The sequence below is a fragment of the Cnephaeus nilssonii genome (assembly GCF_951640355.1).
Source record: "Cnephaeus nilssonii genome assembly, chromosome: X".
In the NCBI taxonomy this organism is placed as follows: domain Eukaryota; kingdom Metazoa; phylum Chordata; class Mammalia; order Chiroptera; family Vespertilionidae; genus Cnephaeus; species Cnephaeus nilssonii.
The window spans coordinates 8,454,280-8,467,826 of NC_137071.1; the positions used below are offsets into that span (position 1 = coordinate 8,454,280).

At 40.8% G+C, this 13,547-nt stretch overlaps 1 protein-coding gene across 6 annotated transcripts in view; it reads right to left on the reverse strand.

Annotated features, from left to right (window-relative positions):
* Positions 1 to 3,112: 3,112 nt before the first annotated feature.
* Positions 3,113 to 13,547, reverse strand: part of BCLAF3 (BCLAF1 and THRAP3 family member 3) — a 58,064-nt gene continuing 47,629 nt past the window's right edge. For 4 of the 6 annotated variants that reach the window (XM_079764705.1, XM_079764704.1, XM_079764706.1 and 1 more), the window contains one exon: positions 3,113 to 4,123. In XM_079764705.1, the coding sequence (XP_079620831.1) occupies positions 4,094 to 4,123 (30 nt within the window). In that variant the 3' untranslated portion in view covers positions 3,113 to 4,093. Of the gene's footprint in view, positions 4,124 to 4,862; positions 4,891 to 13,547 lie in introns of all 6 variants that reach the window. The other 2 variants (XM_079764707.1, XM_079764703.1) reach the window with 1 other exon arrangement.

Genomic DNA, 13,547 nt, shown 5'->3' on the forward strand with positions numbered 1-13,547 from the left:
CAAGTGCAGTGGCGGTGGCGGGAGCCTCTTCTGCCTCCAAGGCAGCGCTAAGGAGCAGCAAGCAAGCGGGTGGTAAGGAGCAAGGGGTCCCGGACTGTGAGAGGGCGCAAGTCGGGCTGAGGGACCCCCCCGACGGAATGCAGAATTTTGTGCATCAGGCCTCTAGTTTTTAATAGGTTTGTTGACTGTAGTGGTATGAGGGAAGCAACCCTGAAACTATTTCAGATGTGCTGTGGGATTGAGCAAATCTATATCCTATATAATAAAGAGGTAATATGCAAATTGACTGCCACACCCTTGTACAAGATGGCCACCCTCATGTGGTCACAAGATGGCCAGGCAGTTGTGGGAGATCAGGCCAGCAGGGGAGGGCAGTTAGGGATGACTGGGTCGGCAGGGGAGGGCATTTGGGGGTGACCAGGCCAGCAGGGCAGGGCAGTTAGGGGAGACCAGGCTGGCAGGAAAGGGCAGTTGGAGGCAACCAGGTGGCAGGGGAGGGCAGTTGGGGGCAATCAGGCGGGCAGGGGAGCAGTTAGGCATCGATCAGGCTGGCAGGGGAGTGGTTAGGGGGTGATCAGGCTGGCAGGCAGAAGCAGTTAGGGGCAGGCAGGCAGGCGAGCGGTTGGGAGCCAGCAGTCCTGGATTGTGAGAGGGATGTCCGACTGCCTGGTGGGATCGGGCCTAAACGGGCAGTCGGACATCCCTTGAGGGGTCCCAGATTGGAGAGGGTGCTGGCTGGGCTGAGGGACACACACACACACACACACACACACACACACACGCATGAATTTCGTGCGCTGCGCCTCTAGTGTGTGTGTGTGTGTGTGTGTGTGTGTGTGTGTGTGTGTGTGTGTGTATTATATATATATAAAAGCCTAACATGCAAAGTGTCCCCTCGGGAGTTCGATCACTTGCTATGGCGTGCGCTGACCACTAGGTGGCACCGCGGACCATGGCAGGCTACCAGTGGTGGCAGAGGGAGCGAGGAAGAGGGGGCAGGGAACCTAATTGGCCCTGACCGCCAGCCAGGCCTAGGGACCCTACCTGTGCAACTAGTTCGTGCACCAGGCCTCTAGTGAGTAAATAATTGGATATTTTTGGGAGCCAGGGCCCTCATTGTGGAAGAAGGGACATACAAATAAGAAACAGGAAGGGACATACAAATAACAGGTAAGGCAAGGAAGGATCCTGTGGGAACTGATGGGGAGGTATCAGTGTGACCTCAGGATTTCTAAAATATGTATGTATACTATATAATAGGTATGTGTGTGTGCACATGCGCATGTGTGTTTCCTAGCTATGGCTGCAAAGACACCCCAGTAGCAATGGACACCAGTGTTCAAATCTTGGTCTCTCACATCCTTCCCCACTAAAAGGAACCCGGGCTCCTTGAAGAAATGGTTGATTTCAAGGGTGTGGAAGGGAATTCCCAAGATGAGCCTGGAGCACCTTGTTATGCCACAAAGTAAGAAGTGCTAAAATAATCGTGGGAGCATAGTGAGGATATAGCAATCAGCTTAAAGGGGCTCCCACTGGCCAAAGCTGGGGTGGGGCCTGGGAATCTGCACTTCTAACAAGTTGGCAGGTGGTGATGATGCTGAGGCTGCTGGCTGGGGACTACACTTTGAGAACCACTGTGCAAAGGTCAAGAAAAGGACTGTGAAAAACTTAAAGTTGGCCCTACTGCTTTGGTTCAGTGGATAGAGCGTCAGCCTGCGCTCTGAAGGGTCCCAGGTTCGATTCCAGTTGAGGGCACATGCCCAGGTTGCAGGCTGAATCCTCAGTAGGGGGCGTGCCGAAGGCAGCTAATCAATGATTCTCATCATTGATGTTTCTACCTCTCTGTCCCTCTCCCTTCCTCTCTGAAATCAATAAAAATATATTTTAAAAAAACTTAAGTTGGTCGCTAGGGTTTTTCCTCTATCATATAGTACAATCTCAGACATTAAAACTTGACATGACACTTAGTCTTCGTTCCACTTTCCCTCCCCCATATACCAATTAATAAATGTATGTGAATTTTTCTTTGTCAAGATTAATTACATTTACATTCCATTCTACAACTATAATTCCTCAGTTTTAAAATCTCAGTTCTGTATTTTAATGGACTCAGAGCTCCTAACCATTCCTTTTACTAGAACTTTGTTGGGAAACCTGGTCCCCTCTCTTCTGGGTTCCAAAATGTCCAGAAGAGGGGTTGACTGGACCCAGTCAAAGGTGTACCTTACCCTTTGGTCTTTGGCATCCACAGATGGGCACTGCGACCTGACCTGACCTGGAAAGTGCCTCCTCCTGGGGGATGTCCCCCTGCTACACTGAGATCCTGAGAAAGTAGCAAAGAATTCATCTTCCCAAGTGCTTTCCATGACTCTCCACATGGCCTTGTGTCCCTTGTGTCCATACTTGGGCCCATGCTCACCAAAATGTTGTCAATTGCGTTTCTTTACTCAGTGCTTCTAAGGGGATTGGGGAGGTTTTGTTGCATTAGCACCTTTTCCCCTTGTCCTTCTTGTTTGGTTGCTGCTGCAGAACTTGTGGCTGCTGCTTATTGAGTTGGCTATTTAATGGAGAAGGAGAGTATCTGATCCAGCCTTATTTCTCCTGCTTGGACCTGAAAATATTTCCAGACTTAAAAATATATATTGAAAAAATATAGGGTTTATTGGGTAAAATGTGCTCCATATTACGCATCTACATAAAGTGTTATAATGTAAATATAATTTTTTCCAATAGCAAAAAAGTATATTCTAAAATATTTATAGTATTTTTCTCTGCGATAAAATTAGGGATGATTTTTAATTGAAATTTATTTTGAGATAATTATAGATTTACATGCAGCTATAAGAAATAATACATGCCCAGCTGGTGTGGCTCAGTAGTTGAGTGTCGACCTATGAATCAGGAGGTCACAATTCGATTCCTGGTCAGGGCACATGACCTGGTTTTGGGCTCAGTCCCCAGTGGGGGGCATGCAGGAGAAAGCCAATCATTGATTCTCTCTCATCACTGATGTTTCTCTCTTTCTCTACCTCGCCCTTCTTCTCTGAAATCAATAAAAAATATTTTTAAATAAAAAATTTAAATTAAATTAATGTTCTCACAAACTGTCAAGTAACTTCTTCAAGCATAAGAAACAACAATATTTTATTTTGTTACCAATAAACATTTCACAAAATTCAATTGGGAATGTAGAGGTAATAATAAGCAGAACACAGAAAACATAAAGAAATGATATTAAAGCCTAAAATATCATTTATAATCCCAACCATTCTATCTTATACATAGTAGATATTCGATACAACTGAACTTAAACAGTTTATAATATGTGCTTGCAAAATGTGTAATGCTGTAGTAGTAAAGTACAATTTCCAAATATGAGACTTTGTCAAATTTTTTAAAAGCCTTTAAAAATATGATATGCACAAGCTTGCCCTGAGGTAAAGTAACGTGGAATATAGATTATAAAATCTTCACATATTTTCCACAATAGCATTTTAAAATCCTAAAACAGCAAACAGTTATGGAAAAAAACTGAATGAACCAATTGCTAAAAACTCAGTGCACTCATAACTACCTGATGGAATATTTGGAAGCACCTTTTCTCTTGCCTTCTTAGATCATAATATGAAATGTATGAATTATAAAGGCCTTGAGCCTCAGAAATTTAAGAAAACTTCAAGTTATAAGTCAAAATATCACCAGGAAAAAATATCTGGTATAAAATTTGCTACCATAAGGCCACTGTTAAAAGTTCTTTCATGTACAGACACTATACAATTCAGATACTTTTGTTTTTTATTACATAAGTAAAACTTTCAACATATAAACATTTGAATATAACTCAGTTAAGTTCCCTATGAAACCATGCTCAGAGAAAAATTCAACAAATAATGCCCTTTTGAAACTTTTTGCAAAAGAAACTGTAGTTAATACAGCTTTTCAATTAAATACTGTATTTTAAAAGCAAGTAAGTGTACAAAAATTGCAGCAATCCACTACAGAAAAATAAAGGTATTTTATCAAGAAAGTTACAGTATTAGTGCTTTAGTGTCAAATGTCCTGTAGTGTTGATTCCATTTGCGACAATTCCCCATTAGACTTCTGTGGCAATGACTGCATATTTCTATTGAAAGAAAACAAAATACAGACTTCAAAAGAAGCATCAGGTATAACGTCTGAGCTAATTGTGTTAACATTGCAATTTATAAAATAGTTTAATTTATGTAGTACTACTTGAATCCTAGATCCCCACAAAGGTATGTGGATATGTGGAACCCCAAATACACAAAGTAACAACAGCGCACATCAAAGTGGGTATCAAATGATGACAGTAGGACAAAGAAAATACATGGCACTCAACCCATTGCTATTAGTAAATTGATGGGAATGGCATTCTGCCATTGGGTGAGTTTCATTGGGGACATCCCTGGCAAAAAAAAAAAAAAATGGCTCTTAAACTTTATTCCTTCAAGTACAGAGCCTGATTTGACACATGCACAACTTCAAACTGGTATTTTATCTTTGTCATCATACAGTATCTAATTCTAAAATGATATGAACTCTTCTAGCTTGGCTGATATCAATAGAGAAAGCTATTGGGGGAAAGCATTCTAGCTTTTAGATGATTACCGACAACATAAATATATGTAAGGCTTCAATAAACACAGAAAAAAATTCACAAGAACAGTTAAGACTATGATTAAAGGGTAATGAGCATGGATTCTATACCATAATGCTATGTAATAATATTAAATTACCAACCATGAACTGGACATAAGACCATGCAACTAATAAAAGAGCAAAAATGGCAGAATGGCATGTTTTTATGGGACATTAAAAAATATTAATACATATATCCTTACCTTTTACTAGGATCCTACAATATTAAAACTGAAAGAAATGTAAAAGTTGATTTATTTTTTGGCATTTATGTTAGTATGCAAATGTTTAATTCCAAACAAAAACAGTACTGATAAAAAACTCTTATTCTTTCTATTTTGGTTAACGAAATATTCAAGATACATGCATATATACTTTGTCAACATTATTCCTTTAAATAGAGGTAGACCTCATTGTATCCTATATCTTTATTCAAATGTAATATACAAAATTATAATTACATAAAAACAACTTTAAAAGAAAACCATAATAATTCTTAAAGTTTTTTCAACTGAAACACGTTGTTTATAAAAATGTACAATTAGCCCAGGCTAGTGTCCGTGTGCTTAGTGGTTAGTGTCAGCCCACGTACCAAAGGGTCATCATTCCAGGTCAAGGGAACGTACCTGGGTTGCAGGTTCAATCCCTTGCCCCAGTCAGGGTGTGTGTGGGAGGCAAACAATCGATGTGTCTCACATCGAAGTTTCTCTCTCTCTCTTCCTCTTCCTCTTCTTCCCCCTTCCTCCCTCCCACTCTAAAAAAAAATCAGTGGAAAAAATATCCTCAGTGAGAATTAATAAAGAATGTACAATTATTGTGAATCATGTTCACCTTTGACATAACTTCTTGTATACCACCTCTTGGATTAATCCCTCCATTCTTCCAATTACTTGAAAACCTAACTAAGCAGAATGCTGAACTAGCTAAACAAGCATCATCCTCATCTAGATTTTTATAACTTGACACTTATGTCATTGAAAATGTTCCCTTGTTGGTCTTCCTGTATCTCATCTCCTCCCTAGATCCCTGCCTACCCACTGCTCACCAAGTGTTCATCAAGTACCACTTTCTCCTTCTCAGTCTAGGAAGATGTCCTATTACTACCACATCACATCCTATTCTATCCAGTTTTTGAGGTCCTCTATAGTTTGTACACCCCTACCTCTACCCAACTCTACATTCTACTGCCAAACATGGATCTTTGGCCATAGTCCCTTCTAGGTCCTACCCTTCTCCGTGACTCACCTCATAATCTACCTCATCTGTGAAAAGAGTAGAAATCAAGGTACTTAGCATACTCACCATTCCTAACATGTTGACCTTTTCCTCCTCTTAGGCATTTACCACCTGTGAAATTCAGCTCTTCAAAAGTATGGTTGTACAGCAAGCAGTTAATATAGTATACCTAACTGCTATCCTTTGAAAGGCCTGCTTACAAGGTTGACCATTGGCTGCCATCTGGAAACTTAGATTTCGGGAAGGTTCCCACCACTGATGAGTGTCTAAACTATGCAAATAATAAAGTCAATGCTGAACACCTGCTTTCCTTGTGAGAGTCGGCATTTGGGTATGTCTGGCAGGGGGTGCCTACGTGACCAGCTCCCAATAAGTCTCCAATGAGCACTGAGTCTCTACCAAGCTTCCCTGGCTAGCAACATTTCACATGTGTTTTCACAGCTCATTGCTAGGGGAATTAAGCAAGTTCTGTGTGACTCTACTGGGAGCGAACTCTTGCAAACTTACAGCTGGTGTCCCCTGGACTTTGCCCAGGTACCAATTCCCTTTGCTGACTGTGCTGTGCAGCCTTCAACAGTAACACATCATAGTCATGAGTCCTCGGCGTCCTCCTAGTGAATCACTGAACCTGGGGGTGGTCTTGGGGGTCCTCTGACACAATGGCTGCTGTTCACTAATTTTTTAGAGTTATGGATGGATGTGCTTGTATGAGTGTTATGTATGTATGTATTGTGTGTGTGTGTGTGTGTGTGCGTGCGCATGTATGATTAGATTTGATTCATTCAAAAGCATTTTCCAAAGATAGACTACATGAAAGGCAATAGGGGAATATATGAAAACTAATGAGGTGCCCTCTATCATTAAGGAGTTGACCATCTATTTGGGGAAATAGGAAGGTAAAGAGCAACAGTTAGAGCCCGGCCAGCATTGGCTCAGTGGCTGAGCGTCGACCTATGAACCAGGAGGCCACAGTTCAATTCCCGGTCAGGGCACATGCCTGCGTTGCTGGCTCAATCCCTAGTGGGGGGCATGCAGGAGGCAGATGATCAATGATTCTCTCTCATCACTGATGTTTCTGTCTCTCTCTCCCTCTCCCTTCCTCTCTGAAATAAATAAAAAAATTATTTTTTTAAGAAGAGCAACCGTAAGAGATCAAATGCAAGGACAGCTAAAGAGGGGAGGGGGTTTGGTAAAGCTTTACAGTGGGTCTTAAAAGGAAACCAGGATTTTAATAAGATTGGGGATTTGGAAGTTATTTCTAGCCAAGAGAACAACAGGCACAAAGATACAAACATGTGAAAACATATGTCATGCTCCAAAAAGCAGAGGGCCCACAGAGAAATGTGGTTGGAAAGGTAGCGTAAGGCAGGACCTGGCTAACAAGTCTAGTCTCTTTTTTCGTAGGAACAAAACCTTTGGAAGGTGTTTGTACAAGAGTGATACGATTCACCTGTGTCTTGGGACAACTGTGCTAGCAATGAAGGAACAGAATAAGCAAATCATATGAAGCAAGGAAATAAGAAGTTTCAAAGAGTCCAAGAACAGATCAGAAATACATAAGAATGTAACATACAGTAAAGGTGGCATTTTCAATCAGTGGGGAAAGGACAAATTATTTCAATAGTGTTAGAAAAACTGACTACTCATTGGGGAAAAAATGAGATCCTGACCTGACATCATATCATAAAAATAAATTCTAAATGGAATAAATATTTATATGTTTAAATTTGCTCACCATAAACGTAACCATTATAGTTATTTTAAAAAACCATAAGGAATTTTTATAAGCATAAGCATGACACTTGACAGATTCATCAACATTTACAAGTTCTGTAACATAAAAGCCATCACAAACAGCTGACAAACATCAAATAAGCACCACCAAATGTATGACAGATGAATACCCTCAGTAAATGAGAAGCTCCTACAAATCAACCCCTTCACAGAAATGCCAGGGAAGCAAAGAAATAAGGAAATTGAGGGAAGAAATACAAATGGCCAATAGATACATAAAAATATAGTCACATCATTAATAATCAAAGAAAGGCAAATGAGAGCTGTTTTCTGCTATCAGATTGACAATAGGTAATAAAGACTGATGATGTGGAGTGCTGGCGAGAGGGTGTAGGTAAACAGGCCTCTTCATATACCTCTGCTGAGAGCAGAAATGAGAGCAGTATGGCAAGGTACCAAAGCAGCAATATCCCCAATGGTATTAACTGAAAATAATGAAAACCAGTAAGCTATCCAGGAGTCATCAACGGAGTCTTGGTTAAGGACATCAGCAATCATCGAATGGGGCTATACATATCCTTAGGGGTATATAAAGACTTTCCAAGGAGTATGCAGGTACAACTAGCTTGGAAGGAATTAATCTCCAGATCTTCAAATTCCCAATGCTTGCTTTCTAGAATTAATCTGCCTGAACATCTGATTAAGTCTGATGTCCCACCTCCCACTTTGTACAAGAAATATATGCCTTCTCATCCCGAATCTGATTACTTTGCATTACCTGGGGACCCCCCCCCCGCAAAAAAAGGGGGGACAATTGGAAATAGTGGTGGTAGTGTGAAAAAAAGAACCCACCCTAAGCAGCTAGTAATAAATATCACGCGATGGTTTCCGATTCTTTGCTTTTGTTTAATAAAACAGAAAGGAAAAATTGAGCTGTCAGTGAAAAAACACTCAAAATACTTTTTTTTTTCCAAAATACTTTTTGATGATAGATCACTAATTGATTTTTCTGACCTATAATTCAAAGTGAGTCCAAAACTGAGTGGTATTGCTATAATAAAAGTCCTTTCATTCCCATCTATATAATAATATAAATAAGGTTTCTCAGGACTTATATCTATAAAAAGAAAAAATAGAATTACAATGTATACTTGAACACTGTATTATTCTACCAGCAATAAGTACTATTCATCTACAAATACATGAACTAATTAAAAAGAGAAATATATTTCTAATAAAATATCTTTGTCTAATCAATACTTAATAAAGTCTGCAATATACTTATGCTATTTTGATCAACAGTAATGTTAATCCAGAGGAAATATTTAACACCTAATAGTCACAGAAATAAATTATTAACATTTATGTCAAACTTGTTTTGTTATCAGGAAAAGACTTTCAAAAAAAAAGTCGATGGGGGAAATGAAATAAAATCCAAATTCAAGGTAAAAAAGGAATAATGTAAAAATTGTCACTGTTAAAAGAGCATGTTTGTACATCTTTTTAAATGGATGATGCTAGTGATCAAATTCCTGTGGTAGGCAGGTTCCACTGAAGAGATTTAAAAGATGTAACAGTTTTATTTAAGACTCAGTATTTATAATATGCCAGATAGTATATCCTTTATAACAATTTAAACTTATAATGAAAAAATAGATACCAAACTAAACATGTGCAACAAGGTTAATAATTTTTTAAAATTTTGGGGTATGTAAGCAAAAGTTTGAAAAGTAATGAAATAAGTAATACATCCACAGAGAGAAACAATATGCAGCCGTTAAAGGAATGAGTTGAATTACAGAATAAATGAGTCATAAAAATAAGAAGACTTGGAATGGTTAAAGTTGGGAGGAGGACTAGAGGATGAATGAGACAAGTTTCTGCTATGGCTGGTGGCTGCGGAAGCTATGGACCATGAGGGGAAACCAATGGTCTGGGGAGGAGAGCCAATTTGATTTTACTTTTAACAGCATTTACTGTGATGCAATTCACAGACCATATAGTTCAACCATTTAAAGTGTGCAATTCAAGTTTTTCTGGTGTATTCAGAGCTGTGTAACCATCAGTCACTGTAATCAGTTTGAGAATATTTCTCACCCCCAAAAAACCCATGCTGTATCATTTAACAGTCACACACACACACTCCATTTCTCCATAACACCTCCCTGTCCCTAGCAATCACTAAGCTACTTTCTGTTTCTATGGCTTGGGTTATTCAGAACATTTCTATAGACGGACTCATACAGTGTGGTCTTTTGTGACTGGTTTCTGTCACTTAGCTGCTAAGTGGTCGGCAAACTCAGTCAACAGAGCCAAATATCAACAGTACAACGACTGAAATTTCTTTTGAGAGCCAAATGTTTTAAACTTAAACTATATAGGTAGGTACGTTGTTATTAACTTAATTAGGGTACTCCTAAGCTGGCCTTTGCTAAAAACTCAAAGGGCCAAAGAGCCGCATGTGGCTCGCGAGCCGCAGTTTGCCGACCACTGACTTAGCACCATGTTTTTAAGGGTCACCCATGCTGTAGCATGTGTCAGTACAAGTTTGATTTTGGACATGCTGAATTTGAGGCATTTTCAGGACATCCAAGTGAGGGTATCTGGGAGGCAGCATAAATCTGGGGCTCTGAAGAGTAGTTAGGGCTGAAGACATCACCAGAGGTGATAGCTGAAACCTTGGGAAAGATGAGGGCAATCAAGGCAAGTATAAACAAGGAATAAACAAAGAGAATAAAGAATATAACACTAGGGCCTGGCCGGCATGGCTCAGTGGTTGAGCACTGACCTATGAACCAGGAGGTCATGGTTCGATTCCCAGTCTGGACACATGCCCAGGCTGCGTGCAAGAGGCAGCTGATCAATGATTCTCTCTCATCACTGATGTTTTTAACTCTCTCTCCCTCTCCCTTCTTCTCTGAAATCAATAAAAAAATATTTTTAAAAAAGAATATAACACTAGGGAATGCTTGCATTTTTTAAGGGTCCAGGGAAGGAAACAAATCACTAAGTAAGACAGAGAAGGCAGAGAAGTAGGTAGTGAAACTGGAGGCTCCAGATCATAAATGTTTGAAGGAGATGATGCTCCTACGCAACACTTTTGCCCCCTGGTACACTTCAGTTTGAGGGACAGAGCAGGTATATAACTGATTTTTGTTCATTTGTCTGATCTTGGATCCTGTTCTAATCTTTGTACTCCATGACTTTCAAGGTTTTTTTTTTAACTCAAAAAGTCGGAAGTCCCAGTATGTAACTTCCTTCCTGCAGCATCTTTATGCTCTTTCCTTTGTCCCCTTCCCAGCCACAGACAGAGCTCTGATAGGTACCCAGACGACAGGCATCTGAGGACTAACTGCTGAAGAATCTCTGATGCTAAGGACTTCCAGGTCTTCCTGACCAAATGCCCAACTGCTGAGTGTTCAGAGGCAATGTTCCCAGAGGTGGCCTCATATATTCTTACTAAGTTCTTTGTCCTATTCTGGTACATAGTCTGACTCTCAAGAGTTTCTGCAAACTTTCTGTGATGAGAAGAGGATATAAAAGAGGGGCACTTGTGAATGATAGTGGATAAAAGATTAGCCTTGCCCGGCCAGCCGGCGTGGCTCAGTGGTTGAGTGTCAACCTATGAGCCAGGAGGTCAGGGTTCGATTCCTGGTCAGAGGACATGTCCAGGTTTCGGGTTCAATCCCCAGTGTGGGGTATGCAGGAGGCAACTAGTCAATGATTCTCTCTCCACATTGATGTTTCTATCTCTCTCCCCCTCTCCCTTCCTCTCTGAAATCAATAAAAGTATATATATTTTTAAAAAGACGAGCCTTATTTCAGGTGGTAACAGACATTCCTCCAACCTAAGATTCCTCCAATCTTTCAGCCTAAGCCCAGAATCCAAGAGAAAAGAGGTGCAATAAAAGGGAAATTGGGCGCCAGGATGGGATTGATATGACAAGTGCATGATGAATGACGAGAAAGAATTTCAGTTCTGTACTTTCTTAATACTGCTTGGGAATCTTCCTACTTTGTAGGCAGCTGGGGAACCAAGGCGGTTTTAGGGAAGCCACAATTGTTCTGGTTAGTGGGACAAGGGGACATATTAGGATCACATCTCCCCATCCCTCCATGAGACTGTTAGGTATTGGAGACAGGAAGCACAGTAACCAGACCGCACTACAGTTGAGCGTCACAAAACTCCCACGCCATGAATGATCAGCTCAACTATCTCAATACTGTGATGGAGTGAGAAGTCCAGACAAGATCAGTTGAAACCTTCCTGGTGGACTTTGAGGTATGGGAGAAGTTCCAGAGTACCTAGATTAACGAATTGATCACACATCCTTAATTAATCTAGCTGGTGATCTAATAATGAAAAGAATGAAGTTCCTATTAGGGCAAAATAGCCAAAGCAGTGAACAGCTGCTGCTCAGACTAAGGTTTCTCTCCAGCAAAGTAGCTTCAAAGTTCCCTCTAATGCTGGACTTGGGATGAAAAGTGATGTAAATGGTACCTCACACCCAGTAAGCCCACTTGAGCAAAAGTGCCCCTAATCGGACAGAAAGGGGAAGCAAGCAACATTAGAAGAAACCAAAGACTCCAGGCCTCTACCTCTTTTCTTTAGGGCATGAAGGTGGAGGTAAAATGGAATAATACGTCTAAATCATCAGTTTATACACGTAGACTGGGGTTTCAGCACAATACTACAGGGACAGCTCTAAGGCCAAGTAAGCCTTAAGTACCTTGGTTCCCACTAACCAGAACGAAAATATATTAAACACACACACACACACCTCTAAGGCGAAGTAAGCTTTAAAGCCTTGGCAGAAACAGAGCAGCTGCAATGCCTCATTACTTTTTCTAAAGGTCAGGAGAGTGTGGAGCCCAGCTATTAAGTAGGGTGCTAATAGTAGGAAGCCTGATTTCATGCCGTACTCGTAGAGTTATGCCTTGTTCAAACACAATCTATAAAAGCCTGGCTGTGGCTTGCTTGCAGGCACTGACAACAGGCAGACTGAACAAACCCATGTCAAAGTAGCTACGATACAAAGGTATATGAAGTAGCATCCAGAGGGTTACATCTAAGAAAAACAATAGAAGACACTGATTTTTTTTTTAAATCCAGTGTATTGGGACCACCTCTAACGTACTCAGATGGCAGTAAAAGGCGAAAGGAGGACAGGGCCATGACCTGCATTGGCCATTAACCATAACTGCTACATTTTAGATGACACAAAAAGCCAGGCCAGCGTGGCTCAGCGACTGAGCATCAACCTAGGAACCAGGAGGTCACAGTTCGATTCCCAGTCAAGGCACATGCCCGGACTGCGGGCTCGATTCCCAGGAGGCAGCAGATCAATGTTCTCTCTCATTGATGTTTCTATCTCTCTATCCCTCTCACTTCCTCTCTCTCTAAAATAAGTAAAAATATATTTTATAAAACACACACCATTTTTTAAAAAAGCCTAAGCCCTAAAGATTAGAGACCTACAGCAGGCTGTGGCTCCTACTAGAACACACTCGTCAGGGCCTAAGATGAAGGCTTGACGTCTGGTTTCTATTTGCTGCTAAGCAAGGTCAACGTGGTCTGGAAGAACTGGGTGGTCAGTAGGAACAGGGCAAGGTGAGGCAAAAACAAGAATGATGAAATGGAGCAAGTCCAATGAGCATATAGAAAGCGCAGGCTGAGGCAGGCAGTCAAGTAAGGAGCCCCAAAACATGGCAAGAATAGAGGTAAAAATGGAATTAAATGAAGCTAACACTCAAAGTTCAGCAAAGAACGAACAGAAAAGAAACACATAACATGTACCTGAAGCTCAACCCTAAAGTTAAGGAAAAGACTTGCCTCAGCCTTCCTCCTCGAGTGGAAATCAATGACTAGCTTCCCTGAGACCATGCAGGCTAACACCTGTGATTGGGGATAATTATGT